General features: G+C 30.6%; 1 protein-coding gene across 1 annotated transcript in view; it reads left to right on the top strand.

The window, feature by feature from the left end:
- LOC148628707 (adhesion G protein-coupled receptor L4-like) overlaps positions 1-19,649 on the top strand; it is a 35,881-nt gene extending 16,232 nt beyond the window's left edge. Inside the window, exons 8-29 of the mRNA XM_088592890.1 lie at positions 1,473-1,664; positions 1,982-2,053; positions 2,712-2,823; positions 3,428-3,541; positions 5,645-5,708; positions 6,094-6,202; positions 6,488-6,534; positions 6,848-6,965; positions 7,874-7,977; positions 8,623-8,725; positions 9,193-9,346; positions 9,559-9,628; positions 10,191-10,257; positions 10,409-10,494; positions 10,808-10,934; positions 12,000-12,041; positions 13,259-13,363; positions 13,598-13,643; positions 14,003-14,082; positions 15,145-15,178; positions 15,492-15,607; positions 17,017-19,649. Of these exons, the coding sequence (XP_088449016.1) occupies positions 1,473-1,664; positions 1,982-2,053; positions 2,712-2,823; positions 3,428-3,541; positions 5,645-5,708; positions 6,094-6,202; positions 6,488-6,534; positions 6,848-6,965; positions 7,874-7,977; positions 8,623-8,725; positions 9,193-9,346; positions 9,559-9,628; positions 10,191-10,257; positions 10,409-10,494; positions 10,808-10,934; positions 12,000-12,041; positions 13,259-13,363; positions 13,598-13,643; positions 14,003-14,082; positions 15,145-15,178; positions 15,492-15,607; positions 17,017-17,040 (1,986 nt within the window). The 3' untranslated portion in view covers positions 17,041-19,649. The remainder of the gene's footprint in view (positions 1-1,472; positions 1,665-1,981; positions 2,054-2,711; positions 2,824-3,427; positions 3,542-5,644; positions 5,709-6,093; positions 6,203-6,487; positions 6,535-6,847; positions 6,966-7,873; positions 7,978-8,622; positions 8,726-9,192; positions 9,347-9,558; positions 9,629-10,190; positions 10,258-10,408; positions 10,495-10,807; positions 10,935-11,999; positions 12,042-13,258; positions 13,364-13,597; positions 13,644-14,002; positions 14,083-15,144; positions 15,179-15,491; positions 15,608-17,016) is intronic.
- The last annotated feature ends 1,216 nt before the right edge of the window (positions 19,650-20,865 follow it).

Raw genomic sequence — 20,865 nt, forward strand, 5'->3', positions numbered from 1 at the left:
TACTCATTTGCTTTTGTTAGTTTATGTGTATTATTTTAGTTACTTTATTTTCTTTGTTGTGTATGTCTGTTTTCCATGTCTGGTTTTGATTTCCAATATAATCTTGGACCCCTGGATTACTCTTTCATTACCATAATGTTTGGCAATACGGCTAGGTGCAATGATATTTTATAGATAATATTTCTTCGTTTCTTTTCACTGAACATTGTAATTGTATTTTTTGATTAAATACCATAATTTACAGCTCTAATTTGAGTGTTTTATGTGAAAGATTTTTATTGGATTAAGTGCATTAAATTTCATCAGAACTATATATACATGTATATTGCGAATATTGCATAATGTAAACATGCGCAAGAAAATAATTTATTTAGTATTTAATGGATTCAGATTTGAGATGACGTGATAAATAGCAGCATTTTATTGTAACTTCGGGTAATTGTTCATTTCTTGAAAGTTTGTTGTTTTTCTTTAGGTTGTATTTTCATATTTTATATCCACCAGTGGGTTTAAAGGTTTTATTCCTGAAAAAATAACAAAAAATATTCACAACCATTAATTTTCCAATTTAGTACTTGTCCTATGTCAGTATATATAAAAGAGACATTGAATTTGTTGTTTTTACCAACTGCTAAATACAATAACTGAACCAGAATAAAAGAGAAATTAAAAAGCAGAAAATACGGTTAAATGGTATAGAGTGACGACCTGTTGTTTCAAAGTAAGGAGAATGTGTCAAAGTGGGGTGACATACCTACCTGCAGGATGTTGTTTCTACCACAATAGAAATCAGGATCTGTTTGACTGTCGTAGTCGTCCTGAAATGAAATATCTACCATAGGACGTTCCACAACAATGAATGAATCATGTAGTTATTGCTTTTATTCAGTGATGGACCAGTTATTTTGAAACAATTTTCGATTCATGTTTGAAAACAATTTTTTTGGAAGTAATTTTGGTCATTGTGCATCCTACTTAACCAACTTAAATCAGTCTGAAAAATGTTCCTTGCTTTTGTGTTTTATATAGAATTGGTCGTCGCTTGGTTATTTTCTGTTTTATTTGTTGGGTTCTAAGGATCAGGTTGGCGTATTTTTATAAAGACAGGTACCTTTCCTTGATCCTTTGGATTAAGGGATATAACTTTTGAAATCAGTGATATGTTTGTATTATATTCAATTTCACCAAAGCCTTTCAAGCCTTCCTTTAAAACAAAATGACATCAGCCCGTGTCACTTTGATGCCGACATGAGATTGATGTAAGTTGTTAAATACAAATGTTTCAACGTGAATGTCCAGAAGATTCTTTTTATTCAATTTGCTGTGTTTGAAGACTGACATATAATAGACATTTAAGTACCATTCTGTTCACATATACTTTCAACTTGCCAAATAATTAAAAAAACCAAACAAACAAATAAACAAACATTAAGGAACATATTACGTAATAATTGCTGATTTGTTTGTTATAGTTAGATAAAATAAAAAATGGAGTTGGAATCGACAAACTTGCGAATGTGATTCGAGAATTTAAGGATGAAAATAAAGCGATTCCACGACCAAATATAACGGCAAGTGATGTAAGATCAGGAGTACAGGTGTTATCTACTGTATCTGATATTGTAACTAACCGGGAAGAAGGAATCGATGAAAAGACAACAGAGGTTTGAACGTATTCTTTATGTATTTATGTCAACCAATGCACACTGTGAAAATTAGTTACATTGCAATATACGGTTTGTCCATGAAAGTTTTTCATTTAGTATTCAATTTAACATCCTTATATATCAATGTATTTTGATGTTCATACGTTTGTGTTCTTTCACATTTAAGTCTCACAGTGAGTATATTTATAAAAAAGGATAAATAAATAAGTAAATAAATGACATATAATGATAAACAATTTAAAAAAGATGAAAGTACGTTTCCTGAAAACTGGTTCGGTTTTCGAAGTCGACATTTATGTTCATATTCGTTCCAGGAGTTCTTTAAAGCAACAGATGTGTTTCTTTCTGGAGATAGTGAAGATTCTTGGCAGGAGAATTATAGAGAAGTAATTATATGAGTTTACATACATTACCATGTTTAATTGTTATGTTTCTGATTTATTCTTTTAAACATGATGACTTTTCATTCAGAATTGTCAACTTTCCTTTCATCAGTTGCAACATTCCTTCAGAACCTGCGTATGTGTTCTGAGTGTTCTTATCACATCTCAGGCCAGAGCTTGCTGAAACTACGCAGACTTTTTGTATCGCGTTAGATTCCTTGCAAATAGGCTTCTAGAACAGTGTTATGCTGCTACTAGTTTGAAGTCATCACTACAAAAATTTTATGATCGTCATCATGAACTCGTGGGTCGTTATGGTGTATCCATCTGCGCCATGAAAACTGATTTATTCAACTGTCATAGTTTTTCACGGTGCACATGGTCCATGCTCCCAGTTTTTAGTGGAGTCCGAGTTGCTCATTTGATTTTGTAACTTTGTATGTTTGATTATAGTTACTTCATGTTCTTTGTTGTATATGCCTGTTTTCCATTTATGGTTTTTGTCCCTGCATGACATGCTTTTGATTACCGCTATAATCTTGGTTCCCTTGATTATTCTTTATATATGTTCTTATAGATCTTGATCTTCTATAATAATTGGCATTAAATTAAATATGTGGTTAGTGAAGTTATAATATTTAAAGAAATCAAGTTATTTCAGACAGGGGATAATAGTGTTGTACAATTGATGGATATTGTATCAAACGTTTCCGACACAGTGTTAAAGACACTTCCAGTTGACAAACCTATTTCTGTCGTTGGTGACAATATTGGTAAGTAGTATACACGAAAAACAAGAACTAAACTTAGGTTGATAATGCTTGTAATATGTTAAGAAGAATTATTAGATATATTTTCCTTTAGTTAAACATGAATTATGATAACGTTATGTGATGGGTTAAAAATAAACAAGTAATTTCCATGATGTTTAAATTAGAGTCGCTGTCTAATTGTCAAATTTGTGGCAAACATTAAAAAAAATATGATTGGATGGATAGTTGTAAGAATACTTAATATGATTCTGGTGTTTTGGCATACTTAAGTTTCTTGCCACATGCATATAAAAGTCACCATAGAAAATGTGAATTATTTCGCTACATTTTCATGACATTCAATTTTGTATCCGTTATATTAACAAATGGAACACTAAAACTGAAAACATATTTTTGAAGCACTAGATAGGGTAATCATGGCATATTTAAGTGATTACAAACGAACTGATTGGGACCTCTTTTTCTCTCCGCTGATTCTTACATTAAGAAAAAAAAAACCTTGCTACAAGCAATGTGTTATATAACAGTGGGTTAATTTGTACATTCTTACTTAACTGAGTCTTGATCAAATGAATGCACGGTTCGTTTATTTCATGATTTACAGTCTTGAAAATCGACCATATTAACATATCCGCTATTAGCTTTCCAAGGAACAAAGAATTCAAAGTGAAAAGTTCAGTTTTCTTTTCGGAAGAAACAATCAGAAATAATTTAAATGGTAAGTAGATAGTTATTATTTAAGAGCTGTACCGTTATCCAAAGATGTATGGGCATAGGAATATGGTAATAGCCAAAAAATATCAACTTTGTTGTAGTAACATAAACATTGTTCAAAACAAAGTAATTTATATAAACATAAGGAAGAAAACGTTTTTTTTTTACTTAAGTTTATTAGAATGACGCCACAATTGTCACTGTTATACGTCATTTAACAAAAACCATTGAGAATCGTTAATTTTGTTGTTCTTGTGAATATTTTAAAATCCATTTTTATGACTACAATCTCAAAATACATCTTTCCATTTTCATATATGATGGAGTATATGCGATAATGAATGTATTCACTAAGTATGAAGTTGTTTTTCGGGTGTGGAAACTTTTTCTTTGCCAGGATCACTACCGGAAATTGACCAAGAAGTACAACATGAGTTCGGTAAAATTTAAGTTTTTGTTAACCTATTAATACTTGAATATTCAGATGACCTTTGTTTTCCTAGTTGTTATGTATTCAAGTCTGTAAAATTATAATCGATATTATTAACACTTAAAATGGTGTCCATGCAAAACAAAACAGGCATTTCAAACGTTTTTTTTTACCTATTTCATATCAAAAATACATCCTTTCTCAAGGTTGAATGTTGGTTTTAATTAAACAATATTAACTGCGTTTTGACTACAGCGATAGAAGAGAAATAAATCACATAGAAAGCATTGAAATTCATCGAAAAAAAGAGAGAAAATTTGAACAAAATTTGGTTGCTCTGATAGGAAACTTTAAAATCATTCTCTGAGCAATCTGTTGTCGATTCAAAACGAACTTTGTGATTTTTGACATATATATCGTATATACATTACATTGGAACAAAAAGCAGTGGAATACAATTCATCCAGTGCCACTCACATCATATAATCTGCCTGCACGATCTTTTTACATGGACAACCTCTTATTGAATAATTATCAGAAGTTTTTATGCAAATAAATGCCTTGGCTATGGATTGGAAGAGGTACATATGTATGTTTAGAAACATATCCAAATTAGTTCTTAAAGAAAAGTGCTTAAAAATTTTAGATTCAGAGTTAACAAGTTATAAGCTCCTTCATTAAAAAAGAAGTTTTATTACTCTTCAAGAATATGTTGCATTAAAATCGAAGACGATGATAAAGCGAAATAAGCCAAATTGTTGGAAAATAGCTTATTACATGAGATATTTTTAGTAAGAAAATATAGTGTATTGTTGAACTCTCTGAGAATCTACACAATAAGCCTTTTGTATCATTGCATTTCCTGGCCGAAATATTTTGTTGTTATAAGCTTGCCCTCTATACTTTTCTCCGATTAAAAAAAATACGTAAATGTACTCTGTTTTATCTCGATTTGAGAAATTTTCTTCCGCTTCTGAGTTGTTTTAGAAAAAAATGTTTTCAAATATTTTAAGATTATAATATACTGCTTAGATGTAGTGTTCTTTACTCCATGATCAACAAGTGTTAGGGCCAATGACAATTCAGCAGGTGTTTTTTTATGTTTGTTTGTTTGTTGGGGTTTAACGTCCGAGCGGCAATATTTCAGCTATATTCAGACGATGAACATGAAATGGATGATAAAATGAACATGAAATGAAGAAAAAAAGGACGGGTCACAAGGATAATAGGGTCAACAAATTTTGATTGCCACTGGAAAAAAAAGGGTGGGTGGGTAAGGTTGGGCAATTTAGCCTCCTGTGGCGGAGCGCAAAGGTTCCTACTACTATCGAATACCACAGCAGGGTTCTTTAACGTGCGAGGAACGTGGCATCTTTCCCAACACGGTGCACCACTATGGTTTGCGGTCAGGTTTTCCGTATTATAGCCTGACAACCCCAGCATGTAACACGCCAGGGGTACCCCATTCCACCGCCTAAGGCACACATCCCAGTTGCTCTGTGGGCAGAGCGCCTAGCCCCTGGCTAGGTTTCTGAGCACTATTTAGTCGCCTTATACGACAAGCTTAGCGCTGCTGCAGGCCTATTCTTTTAACACCCGGACCTGCACGGGGCGGTGTTTTTTTTATATCATTTTGTTTGTTTGAAAATCCTTGTTTTCCAATATTTCTTTTTTCAGTGACCGACAGTGTGAAATATTCGGCTGCATACTATAAAACTCTGGGGAAATTATTCCCTAAAGGGTAGGAACAAACAATTTTACATCCTGAAGTCTTATACTTTGGAACAGGCTTCCAAAATATAATACATATGTACATCATATGGTATAAAAATACTAAAAAAAAAAGAAAAAGAAAAAAAAGAAACCAGAAAATAAAGAAGTAAAAAAAGAAAACGAAAGAAAAAAAAGACCTTTATTTAAGTGCCGAGCTATTTGATATACCCTAAGCAAACGTTTTATGTTTGCATAATGTTTGAGGACGTGACTAATCAGTTGAAATATAGAGACACAAATACAATAATAAAAGGAGAAAGTTATACTGCTTAACAAATAATTTATGTATGTATTCATTCTTTGTTGACTTTAGTTTTCATATTTTGCTTACTGTAAATGAATTAATGTTTCAGGCTTATGAAGGAAAAAATTGGATCCCCAATCATTGCATTTTCTGTACCATCTATGGACATATTGAAGAAACTCGATCCTCCTGTGCGGATGACATTTGAAATAGAAGGGGTATTAATTTTGATTTACCTCGTTACTGGTTAGCTCTATTGTTCGGCTTTAATATACATGTCAATGAAATAATAAATTATTTCGCATATAATTCAGTTTTGGCATCGAAAAAAACTACAGTATCTGATACGGTTATCGTACGAATCAGGCCAAGGATAAAAGATAAATATCATTTATATTTCAGTTAATTAATTTTGCATGATGACATAAACGGTTACACAATAGCAATTCTAAGGTAAAAATTAAAAAAGGATTAAATTAATCATAGGCATCCCTTTTTTGCAGACAAATCTCCCCGAACGATTATGCTCATACTGGAATAGTACTTTGGCGTAAGTAATGAATAAATGAATTTAAACAGTTATGTCCCTTTATGCAAAAGATACCAAAGTATCAATCTAATAAAAAATGGTAAATTTCGGATATTTTGACAGGTCTGTCAAGGAGCAGCATAAGAATAAATGCATGTAAAAAGATTGCGACACAAATATGTGTTCAAGAGATGCTCTTTACTTTATAAAAAAATTAAGAATTAAGAAAGCAAAATCTAGAACTGGGGATTTCTACAAAATGAGGCATCAGCACTGATGATAAATTATATACTTTTCTGGACAAAATTCATAATGTTTTAATGACTACATGTAGGAATGGTGGTGGTTGGGCTACAGATGGGTGTCGAGCTGGTTTTGTAAATGATACGTTCATGGAATGCTATTGTGACCATCTCACAAATTTTGCAGTCTTGATAAGCGCTACAGATTTCGTAAGTAACGTGTTATGAAACTTTGATTCTTTGTCAAAACGATTGCAATATGCGTCCTGTTTTTTGTTGTTATGTTTGGTTTTCTGTTTTAAAAATAATGATAGAGAGTTTGCATCGAAAACGACGGAAATATTTGTACAATCAATCTGCTGTTCAGACTGTCCAGATGTCACCAACCATGCTCACAACAAATTTGAAATCTGCATGAATATTACTTTTAAAATTACGCTATAATATAGAAAAGGGTGCTAATCATTAAAGTAAAATTTATAAAACATAATGCACCTAAGCACAATAACCAATGATGATAATTAAAAAGTGATATATTTTCCTTTTTCTTAGATAATATTTTATAATTGATCATAATTGTAAACATGTATTCACAATTCATGAAAAGGGATGCAATTTAGCGTGTTTAGAAATAAGGTTATCGTTAATGACACATCTTGTCACAGGTTAAAGTACTCGATCTTCCTACGATGCTGTTATTATGTTGCATTTAATTACATATTTTATACGAAAGATCAACTCATCACTTACCATAACAATATAAAATGTATTCACATTATTGCAAATATTTTGGTAAATATTGCCCGGAGGAGAAATAATATTTCAAATACAACATCAGGGATAATTTTCCAAACCCCTTTTATCTTATTAAATGAATATTTGAAACACCATGTTTACATGAAAACAAATATTTGATATTGAACTAGTTATACCGACCAAAAGTTTATATTTGAACTAGTTCAATAAACATCTCCATGTCGAACAACTACATTATATGCACTACTCAGTTTGAGCAACAAAACAAAAGAATATACTGAACGGCCATTTTCAGTGATTTTTTAAAAATAAACAAGCATTTATTTATCACTATTAAAATAACTTTCTCGGTTTTATTTTAGAGTGACGTTCATCAAGAAATCATGTCAATGATGTCTCTGTTTGGCTTCGTAGTATCCATTGTGTTTCTTATTTTGACTATCTCTATCTACATTTGCAAGTGGTGGTAAGTGATTGAAGTTGTATACAATGTACCTTGTTCCATGTCGATCGCTATTAATGTTGAGATGATCTGTAATGTAGCAATAGATGAATTTTATTTTGTTTTATCTCACAGATCTGATTCTTATATTTGGACGGCAAATTAGCTACTACAACATATTTAATGCAGTCTTGCGATTACACACTATAATGAAATAATTTTGACAAAAAATATATGTCTTGGTCTATAAGGGGCAATAAAAAAAAATACGGAACTAATTAAGAAACGAAATCTTGGAAGTTTGATGGTAAGTCTAGAGACACAGGATTATGCTAAATGATCAGCCAATATATACATCATATATAATTATATAATCCAGAGACAATTAAGTATCATTTAGATCAGTTTTATTTCAATATAAGTTTATATTGACATCTTGATATAGCTATCTACCGTCAACGTATACCTGTCATCTCTATTTTATATATATTTATTCATATTTGGTGGATTAAATGAGTCATTAAACTATAATTATCTCTTAAAAGAACTATATGTTATGCAATACTTTTCATAGTATATCGACCAAAATATATAACCCTTAGGCCACAGCACATTGAGCTCTGGAGATTAAGTATGGATAATACATTATAAAATGTACTTAATTTGCAGGCACCTTAAATCCGAAAAAGCAGTCATATTATTGATTCTGTGTATAACTTTGGTATCAGCATACTTGATATTTATGTTTGGGGTGAAAAGAACAGATAATAAGGTACACAATTGTCTCAATGACTGAGAGAAAAAACTATTAGTGAATTTTTATTTCGAATGGAAGAAGAACTCATAGCCTAACACAAGTTATGTGTTACTTGATTACATGTGAGGTATTTATGAATGAGTATTGCGTGGTTTTAGATTTTAAAAACTCTTATTAAGATAAAACAAAATATCAACCAGAAGATCCACATCTTGAATAATGATAAATAAAAAAAAAACCATTTTTTTTCTGTGTCTAAATAGATGAGGTTGGAAGTTTTGAAATAAAATTGGAAAATGTTTATATTACATTGATGTTTATCACATTTTAAAGCGGAGTTGTATAATTAAGGTCCATAAAAATAAGTTTCTTTTGACCAATTCTTACCAGAGCACATTCAAAATTACTTTATTCGTAAGTCTTCTTTTAGGCAACATTAATCTTTAACTTAATACTAGAAAATACTTTGCATCACTTTTTAGACTATTTGCACTGCTGTGGCTGTAGTACTTCACTACCTGTTTCTAGTAGCTGTATTCCTTATGGCATCAGAAGGAGTTATTTATGCTATTATGGTGTTAGCAGTTTTTCGAACAAGACACTCAATAAACAGATTCCTGATACCAATGTCATATGGTAATAAATTTCATTTGTAGGCATAGCTTAAAAAAACAATGTACGCAACTTTCAAGGACGCTTTCGCATTGATTACTGTTAATGTTTAAAAGAATAATATGTTAGCATATTTATTAAGACAACTTATATACTAAATATCGCCGTTTTACTATAAGACTTTATTATCCAGTTGATTACATTATGAATACATTGATTTTTATATAAATTTAAAGGCATCCCGTTACTCATAGTTGTGATTTTTGGATGTGCAACTCATTTGAATGGATATGGAACTGATAAATTGTAAGTAGCTTATGAAATGATTGATTTAAATCTGTAAGGTTAGAAAAATCTTCAGGTAAAATAATTCATGATAAATTAAAGAGTCTTATGTTTTGATTTATCTATAGATGTCATTGTTGCTAAAAATCATTGTTTGAGAATGCATGTAATAATATAAGACCAACAATAATTTAGAAACCTCCTCGATTAAGGCTTTTAAACAAGTGCAGCCTGGCTGTCTGTGAATATTTTTACTCCAAATAGCATTGCTTTTATAGCTATACCAAACGTGAAGCCATGATGTTTGTTTTCAACCGTTTTGTTTTGAACATTTCATGAATGGTTGTTATATTGGGTCGGTCTATGAAGAAAAAAACCTCAATCACGTTGTGCATAGCATTATTTTTAAACCATTTCTCAATAATTCTAAATTATTAGAAAAAGTTTGATGACGCCACAGTCATTACAAAACTTGGTATATGAGATGATAACTGAACTTTTTTTTTCCAATCAGAAACCGTGTTACTTCTGAAATTAAATTATTGTGTGGTATCTAGTAATGTGTCGTTTTTCCTCATTACAGTTGTTGGCTGGCAAAAGAGAATGGCTTGATTTACTCATTTCTTGGTCCATGTGCTGTCGTTGTTTTTGTAAGTACTATATTAACGTAAAACGTTTTTGTCAATACCTGTACTAAATCCTTCTTTTTAATAGAATATTATGTTTTGAAAGCTATATGTTTTAACCTTTTCAGTTTTTTGTACCTTTTTTTACTGTATTTAAGTTTTCTTTCATTTTTAGTTTAACATCATAGTAACTTGTTTGGTGTTAAAGAAGAGGTTTTCAACGAGAACAACGATGAAAAAAACAAAGAAACAGAAAATTAAGTATGAGTTACAGCTAAAGGTTTCCTTTTTATAAACTCGTGTTTGATCGTTGTTTTGTTAATTTTTTTATTAACATCATTATATATATATATGTATATACCATATATTTTTGAATTGAGTTCTTTACATGTCATTTAATTTGTTCTAGCTGTTAAGAGGTTTATCCGGAAACACGTGCATATAGAAAGTTGCAATATTTAATCCGAGAAACACATGCACATAGAAGTTGCAATATTGGATCAATTAGTATTTTTGTATTTAGAATGTATAAAGAATTGTGTATGAGGCTTTATATATTAAATAAATATTATAGGACAGGTCTCCGGAGTTTAATGGTATTAACACCTGTGTTTGGTCTAACGTGGCTTTTTGGACTTTTCGTTTTCCATGAAGATTCAGTTGTGTTTGCCTACCTTTTTGTAATTTGTAACTCGTTGCAGGTAATAATAGAATAATTGAAGAGAGTGTTTTGAACTTGTTACGCGCATGGGTTAAATATTCTTGGCACGATAATTTATTTTTTGGTTATTAACGCTATCCCATTTAGTATCCTATTTATTATACATGTACATATTTTCTCCATAACTTATTGTTTTTTTTTCAACAGTAATTACTAGGTTTTTTTTTATCAGCGTATTGATTTTCGCATTCTGACTTTTGGTGAAGTTCTGACTTTATCTGACAATGTGAAATATATTTTTTTTTAAATCTGAAACATTCAATAAATGATTGCCAATTAAACAATTTTACAAGTAATGTATTTGTATGTTTTCCTAACAAGCTACAAAACCAATGTTGGTTAGTATATACCCAATATAGATTATGATTTAAATCAATATTTATGATTATTTATATTTCTGACACTACTAAACAAAATAATGACTAATATGATCATTCACAGTCATTTTAAGACACAAACATAAATGTCTCCAGAGACTTTTTATTTGCTCCAGGTTTGCATCAGTTATTTTCCGTCGACGGTAACAAAACATTTGTTTTAAAAGACAATTATTTGTCAACACTCTTTTTGTTGAGTTTGTCAAACAATGTTTACGTCAACGCTTTTTTTATTGTATTTACAGAAATTTTATTTGTTATCACTTTTTGAGTTGAAATAGGCAAAAATGTGTACCTTAAGCATTTCATATAGCCATTTTTGTCCACTTCAACTCAAAAAATGTTAAATAATACCTTTAATGACTAGGCAAACACTAGTTCTCCTTGAATATCAGTGATCAAGTAGACATCATTTATTTTTCTCAGGTAAATTTTAAATGTGCATGGTCATCATAGTCATGTATTTAGGCAGAAGTGCGATGAATGAAAATACAAATTCATATTTTGGCTTCAACATGCAATGCAGTAAAAAATAAGGAAAATCCCTGTAGTATACGGTAGAGTAAAAACACGACGACATTAAGACAAAGGGTTCAAGTTTACATTCGTATAGGTAATAGAGTACTCGCCCTATATTAGATAATTATATGCAATTTTAATGAATTCAGGGTGCACTGATATTCCTGGTGCATGTATGTATGGACCCAAACGTAAGTATGATTATATTACACGTAAAAGAATTTCGGTTTGATGAAACCATATTCAAAGACATATTTCACCATCTGGATGTTCGGAAAATACATTCTGCCTCTATCAAAATTATCTCATTTTGAACTTCTATTCTAAATATCTTCATTCGCTCAAGTTGTGCAAGAAAATTGTCACCTTTTCTATAATCGTAACAACCAATTCCTTTATTTAGTCTTATAAGAACCATAAGTGCATACGACGCCAAATATATTCATTTTATTATTTAATGATCCATTATATGTGGTCAGTAATAAATAAATTATATAAAGACACAACTTTTCACCAGATGAAAGGGCGCGTCTATAAAAATCAAAATAAAAAAATGGAAGAAGTCAAATTCACTGGTTGAATATTTGCCAAAATATAAAATATTAGCATGCAAGTAATTTTAATTTTTATGTGTGCTGTCTTGTTTTTATTTATGTATTCTTATTTTTTTCTTTTAGGTAAGTTGTGCGTTTAGATGGTTTCTGTTTCCTGTTTTCAAATTTTAGTCATGTCTCTGAATTACCATTCTAGTTTTATGTTTCTATATTTTATCGCCGATGTTTGGTACAAACCTTTTGAGTAATGTCTTGAATAATTGTATTGTGTTATCATTCGGACAAATACTTGTGAATTTTGTATGGTAGTATTCAGTTTTTGCTTTACATTAAAATAAACTTTTTCTTAAAATCAGTAAATAACTAATATTTTCAGTCCTTATGTTTTTTTCTCTCTCATTTACATAAAGTACCATTCTTTGAAAGTTTGGGATAATGTGTTGCACAACATTTCCCCCAATTTCGTCTTTTTGCCTCAAATATAACTAATACATATTGAAAAGCTACTTTATTTTATCCTTAAGCATCTGTGGCGTAGATATTTGTTTCTGCTTATAACGGGAAACAGTGCAGGAAATTTTACCGCCTTTTTTCAATAATACATTATGACTAAATCTGACCTATCAATATCTTAAAAAGGTCAACTTTATAAACACTCTGAAGGTTATTTCTGCAGAGTATGATTTATAAATACTTTGAAAGCGCAAAGATCTCTGCGTTTATTTTCTTCATAAGCTACACCTTGTACACATTTTACTTGATTCTTGGTCAGAAGAGTACTTATTTATTAATTTTTCCACGCAAAAGTGTTTACATGTAGCGTATATAATTTATAATTATATAATGTATCTAAGGTGAAGAAAGTTATAGAAAAGAGCTTAAGTAATCGCAGAAGAAAAAACGAAGTAGATAGAATGGCCACATCTGAAAAATCTACAACATGTAATAAATTTAGGAAGGTATGAAATCTATAAAATTATCACCATGAATATATAAAACTGATATTTAACTTGTAATTAAATAGCAAAATGTTTACATTTACACTACAAATATATTTCATACTTTTCAAAAATATAACATTCAACTTTTGTTTTGATTTTTTTCTATAGTTTGTTATAAATCGCGTGGTTTTATAAAGGCTAATTCTTCTTTTAACTTAGTTGCCTTCTTACTTTAATCTATTTATATTTAAGCTGAAAAAAACCAAAAACTCAAAAGACACCAAATCGAGGACGGAAGGTAATTATTTTGCTGTTGATATAATTTTATTATGTAAACAGACTCTTTATTACTATTTTTGTAGTAGACTTAGTCTGCAATGTATATGTGCATTTTTTTCATCTTTAGCATTGCTTGAACTTGTATTTGAAGTATAGCATTTATCTTACGAAATCACTGACTGCGCCTGCTCAGGTTCTATGTTTTGTATTTTGAAAAAATCCATTGCAGGTGAGGAAATTTTTTTTGCAATTTTTTTCCAAACAAGTTATGATAATGATGAAATTTGTCAGAAGATTAATTAATATTCTGAATTTATCTGAATATGAAATTAAAAATAGATATAAATGAATATGACTAAGACAATATTAATTTTAAAGATACTAAGCTAAAGTCTTCCACTTGTAACCCGTTATTTTCGGAAACAAAATTTAAAGACAAAGACAGCAGAGTAATAATCGTAAGTACGCTAACAAAAATACAAGATTAATACATCTTTATAGTTAAAATCGGCTGATAAAATATTGTTCCACATGAACGTGAATTGATTTGCTATACTTATTTTAGCGTTAACACCTTATGATCTGATTTAACCATAAACATACTGCAACATTGTGCGTTTTGATCAGTTACTTATATAAAGCTTAGACATGCTATGTGTGAAGTACAAACTAATGATTTAACCGAATGTTAATTCTTTTTTTCTATTGATTATTCTTTATATGATTTGGTCGTTTTATCTACTTCTTGGACGGCTCGATTTCACAACATGGACGATGTGATATGAACGAGTGATATGAAAATTTCGCTGTTGCGATTGGTTGTTGTATGATTGTGTATCATTTTCTATAACACCTGATTCGTCGAAAGCGATAGTGTGGCATTGTCAACCATTGGTGACGTCATACACGTACGATCGCTTGAATTTTCCAAATGAAAGATGCATGTCAAGTGGCCAAAATATTCCAAAAAAATCAAGAAGAATATTTGTAATAACTCCTGATATTTGATTATTGCAGAATATCAACTCTCTTTTTTTTTAAATTCAACATCATAATAAACTCGCCCATCGCCCTGCTCGTTTGTTTTGAGCGTTGTGTTTCTTCTATAAACCTTTGAATAAGCTTATTCTGGGATTTTACGTATCGTTGATGGGCTCTAGATTTCTGTCTTATTAGCTTTCGCTATAGTTCGTCGAACAAACAGGACAGTCATTGCGAATTGTAACATGTCTATGAGGAATACTAGATGCGGAATCATATCACTATTTCTTCCGTTATTTTATTAAAGTCTTCGCGTGCTGAAATAAAGTCCCAGTAATTCGAGGTGATATTTTGCGATATTCAACTTTCACTTTTATGAAACCAATGAATATGCCATCACGGAGTAATTTGGTATGAACTTTCGATATGAAAACTCACCGTTGAGATCGGTTGTTGTATGATTGATTCTGTTGTATCAAATTAATTTAGATTTTATGATATTGAACATAATATGTTTTTTTTTAAAATTTACTTTTAAGATTGACAGAGAACCTCTGACAGAAATTATACCAGGTACGAACAGTTAAGACTTCAAAAATATAACAATTTGAAAGATGTATATTGAATTAGGCAAAATATCACATAAACAATCTTTTCATTCGAAAACAAAATTTATGAGGAATTGAAATGCAAAATTAGTGGTGTAATATTTTTTTTTGGCTGAAACGATACCCTAAGAACGACGAGCAGTCATGGAAATTATCTCTAGTCACATAACAAAAACTAGACACTTTGGCATATTTTGTTCTCTGCAAAGGGATATTATACCATAATTCGACTTATTACAAAGATATTGTCTAATTAGGTAAGCTAATGTTTTATGCAGGAATGTCATACTGGAATTGGATACAGCAACTTAGATTTATAGATGAAGATGATAATGTAGTCATTCATAATCCTCTTTCTGAAGTGTTGACAATTGAAGACATCCACGAAACTCCTGTAAGTGGTTAAGAGACCGCAACTTTGGCTTTGTGAACTGAATTTAAAATAATGACATTTTAAAGTTGAGATAAGGAATATCACAGCCCTGTCTATACATTAAAAACTGACGTTATCCTCTTTTTCATCGATGTCACAGTCGATTATACGTAGTCTTGTCATTTAAAATTTCCTATGGTTTTTAATATCACGGCGTTAACCTTAAAGCAGGAAGAACAATAAAATAACGACCAAGTAGTCGATACATACACTTCACCTTCTGCACCCACGATTTGATTGCAGTAGTAATTTGCAGGACTCGTGAGTTTGGATTTCAATGCTAGTTAAGCCAAATGACTATTCTCGTCATACAGTCTATTTAATTACATTCATTAAACTGAAATATCACTTAAAGTTATTTTCTTTAAAAAAATCCTAGCTTAAGAACATAAAAACACCATGATGCATACTACATTAACTGGAAATATGAAATTAGTGTTCCAATCAATGCCATGATAAGCACGGTTTTTCAATTCTTATTTTTTTTCACTTACGCTATTGCAAAAACATTAATCGGGATAGTTAAGGTGTCGTGCATGCCGACGATTTATGAAAGAAATCATTGGAAAGTCAGAGACACAGATATTTCAAGTTTAACAACTGATCTATCTAAGCAAGGGATCGATGACAACCACAAGTCTATTTTATCTTAAAATTCGGTTGACCTGAATTAAAAGATGGTAGTGAACTTCCGTCTATCTTCTTGACACCAACCGCAAAAGATATATATTTACTTACACAATTATACTAAACATAAAATGCCAAAAGAACATCACTAACGCTTTATAAAATATATTACCTTTTATACTAACAGCTGTAAACGGAACCTTGATTTTACTATAATTTTTTTTTCTCAAACAAAAACCAAAACAAAACAAAAAACTTTTTTGTTGAAAAAAATCCAAAAACTTATTTTATTTGTACGTAACCGATTACAGAGATGTTTCCAGTCATTAAGACATCATCCCATGATTTAAGTTGAAAATAAATTTTTGTTTTTAATTTTAGCCATTATAAAATGAGCGATTTGTATGGTGTGTTCATTTCCAGTACAAAGGCAATCCATTTCATCAGTCTATTATTTTAACTTCCCTACAGAATGGAACATAGGAAAGATGAATTGTTTCTGAAAAATAATGGACGCTACCAGGGAACAAAATATCATTTGATACATGTCAGTTGTTTTGCAAGTTAACCTTGCCATTTTCCAGTCTGTGCTTTTTTTTTTTTTTTTTTTTTTGGAAGGGGGGGGGTTCTCTTCCTTAACTTTTGGTTTATTGTATCTGTTAAAGTGTAAGACTCTATCTTTAAGGGTTTGCGCAAATGATACTGTTCTAGGCCTAAAATATATCTTTCTTCTATATTTACAGGACTCAAACCAAAATGGCAAATAGCTTAAGCGTAGGCCAAAAATAATCTTGACAAATCCAACACAGAAAAGAGAAGACATGCAACCTATATTTGAAAATATATCATTTGAACTCGTGTGCTGTTTTAACTTTTGGGTTTAAAAAAAAGGTGAAACATGTCAATTTTTTTTGTTTGGTCTCAGACCATATATAAAAATGCAGCTTCATTTTGAATTAATAATATAAAATTATGACGCTGATTTTGGAATCCTTTAAAACATGCAAACTGAAACTAAAAGTATGCTATTTTCAGGACATTCTAGACTGGTTTTTCAATAGGAATGTTTTACATCCCCTAATTAAAGCATGTCAAAAACACTAGTCCTATACGATCAATACCGCTAATCGTAATTCAATTTTTAGTTTGCATGTATGATGAAATATGTTTAATCACGTTGCAGAATTAACACACCTGTCTACATATAGAAGTTTTATAAGGTCGGTATTATGTGAATGTAACTTTTGTTTGATAATGAGCCCACTTTATAGGGGAAAGGGTTATATTTTTCACTGAAAAAAAACTTCCTTGAAAATTAGTTTCTAGGGGTTTATTTTGTCGATATTGAATTATCTAACGAAAATACCACTTTTGAAACGTTTTGGTATTAAGTTGTACATCCGAATTTATGCGACTTGTTATGGGGAAATCAAAAATTGTATTTTTTTACATTATTTTATTAATTCTGACTATGAAAATCACCGCATATAATTAAAAAAAACCCAGAATGTTAATTTAACCAATTCTTTGATGGGGCAGGGGTACACATTTTCTCAAAAATCCTACATGTTACTGCAACTTTTGTTTTGCAAGCTGTGACATTTGGCAACATTATGATGCCTATATATGTTTGCTTTCATAGAAAGACTTAGATCCCCGAACAATCGGATCACAAAAATGTTGGCATTTTGTATTAAATGGGTCAATAATGGGATTATACTGAAAAAGAATTTGAGAATATTCTTTTGGCGAAAAATTGATTTGAAAATGGGAGGTAGAAAGGTATATGAAAATCATTATGAAGTTGATGAGCGGGGGGAGGGGTAGTGCACGGCCGATCAACCATCATCCAGCCCATGAACAAAGATGTTTGTCATTGATATGTCTTTGTGTCGTTATATTACCTTTATATTAGTTTGATTCCGATAAATATTGTCATCGTTCTAATGATTTATTACTCTTGTTGTCAGGTCATTTCAGAGTTTGCTTAAATGTGTATTTTAACATGTTGAAGTCTTATGTAATCTCTGTAGTTGCAGCGGTTTTTGAATTTAGGTTATTTGCTGGTGCATTTGTCACTTTTCACCAAATCTGTTCTTTTTCATTGCTATATATTATTTTAAATCAAATACTCATTTGTTTACAATTACATTACTTTACATGCCATTTACATGCCCTTTATTTTTTCATGTAGTGTGTTGTCCAATTTTTTTCATGTAAAAATTTTGCATATATTAATTTGTTCTGAATTGAATGTGAATTTTATTACAATTGATGTTTACAACCAGCTGTACCTTTAGACATAAACCAGAATTTAAGTTAAATGAGTTCTTGTGTGTTTATGGACACTCAATATTGATAACAATTGCAGATTTGAAAATCCAGGAACAGTTACAAGAAAACAATACATTTTGCTTGTTCTATTATTGCAGATAAAAAAAATCCAGGATGTCTAGGCATGCTTAGAGTTTAACTTGCGTGAACCAAGTCAGCGACATAAATCATTTCTATAATCACTTGCAGTACAGTCTATATTGCGTGTGGTTTATAGAACAAAAATTGATTTCATTATGATAAATTACGTATTCTGTCTGATGCTCGTTTTTTCGTTTAATATCAATGAGTCCTTAGCTATAGATATACATATGCGTTTTAAGAGGGCGTGCTTGGAAGACCAAGGCTAATTAAATTTTGATGTCACAAACATATGTATTCTTAAAATAAAGTAATTGTATTTGTCGTTAATTAAAATAGTAAAAATTAAATACACTATACACACTACAAATTTCAAAATAATTTATAAATCAAACAAGTTATCCACTTTTGATACAGGCGGATCCCTGTTCTCTCTGACATCATAAAGGCTTAAACATTACTTTAGAACAAAAATACTTGGGGGGGGATAACAAATTAACTTTGCCTCTACCATATGATTTAGCTGATTTCTATTTGTACAGCCTCTTAAACTTAGCTGATCATTGTTTTTGTATATGTAATTGACCTGCATATGCTACTTTATAGCATTTTGTTTAAATACATGTGATGTGATGCCTATTTATGCGTTTTCAAAGTTAAATGTTGTTTTTATTGAAGTTGAAAACAAATGTTATTGGTCTCTAGTGAAATATATATATATATATATAAAGTAGTATTAACAGTCCGGGGGTTTCATAAACCATGCAAACTGAAACTCTTTATATCATGGTAATTTGGAAAATTAATACTAGAAAAAAAAATTCCCTTTGAAATGGTAACAATCACGAACGACACTGATGAGGCTTTTGATTAAAAACAAATACATAAAAACTGTTAATTTCAGAAGAAAAAAAAAGGAAATTAATGATATTCACTTGTGCATTTTTATTTTTTATTCAACCCAAACCACAAATTTTTTGCTTTGTGAATTTAATATAATCTATTTTGCTTTTTCACATTTACATTGTTTTGTTATTTTTGTATGTGCTGATATTGTATTAAACTTGTTTAATAGACAGTACCTTCATTTTTTATACTGTTTTTTCTGAAGTGTTTCATTTGACTTGATATAAAGTACATCATGCACATGTAAAACAATGAAAAAGTAGGCATTAGGAGGGTAAATGCAGAAATCTACTACTTAGTGAGCTTCTGAAGACATTTCTTAACATACAAGTTTATGGGACTAGTTCTGGGTCTATACAGACTTTAAGAATCATACAGTTGATTATTTAGTTATTTTTGCCTAAAATATATTCAGTACATCTAGAAAAAAAACAACTAAAAAGCTATATAAGTTTATTCTGAAGCATTTGTGATGTAGATATTTTTTACTGTTTGTTGAGGGAAAGAGTGCGGGAAAATTTTCCTGGCATTTTTCCATAGTGCATTTCAACTGAAATTTGACCTATTAATATCTTAAAAAGGCAAATTTTACAATCACTTTGATGGTTATTTCTGATGGTTATCAGGTATAATTGATCAGTTAATGCAATAAAATCTCGACGTTTTTCTCTTAATGTACCACACCTTATATACATTTTGCCAGATTGTAAGACAGAGAAGTACTTAACACGAATAATTGAAGTTGTATATTATACGATTACCTTTTTTGATGTTTGACCCTACGGTTTGTCTACAAGGGACATCGATCAGACGGCAAAAGGGAGGAAAACCCGTTCGATCATACTTTCAACAAGGGTGATAAATGTAATTGATATCTAATACTGAATAATTTCACACAAAAAACAATTTAAAAGGAAAATAATTAAGAGACAATTCATTGTTAATATATAGCATCGAAATAAAGAATCACGTAAGCCCGACAATTGAAATACATAGAAATTTCCCTGGGAGCACGATACCTTTCTCATTATCATCATGGAAGTTACGGGTTTGATCCAAAGAATGTCAAAACATCACGAGAGAATGCTTCTACTAATTTCAGAAATACAAGAAATACAAGAATTGGTTACCATGGAAACAGGAAATGCAATATTTGAACCTAACATATCCTTAAAACACGAAAATTTCCCTTGCATATACATGTACATGTAGTTGTCCAACTTAGAGAGTAATCAAGGGAACCAAGGTTATAGCGGTAATCAAAAGAATGT

The sequence above is a fragment of the Perna viridis genome, chromosome 1, assembly GCF_037379345.1.
Source record: "Perna viridis isolate PV_CMFRI_1.1 ecotype Kerala chromosome 1, ASM3737934v1, whole genome shotgun sequence".
NCBI lineage: Eukaryota > Metazoa > Mollusca > Bivalvia > Mytilida > Mytilidae > Perna > Perna viridis.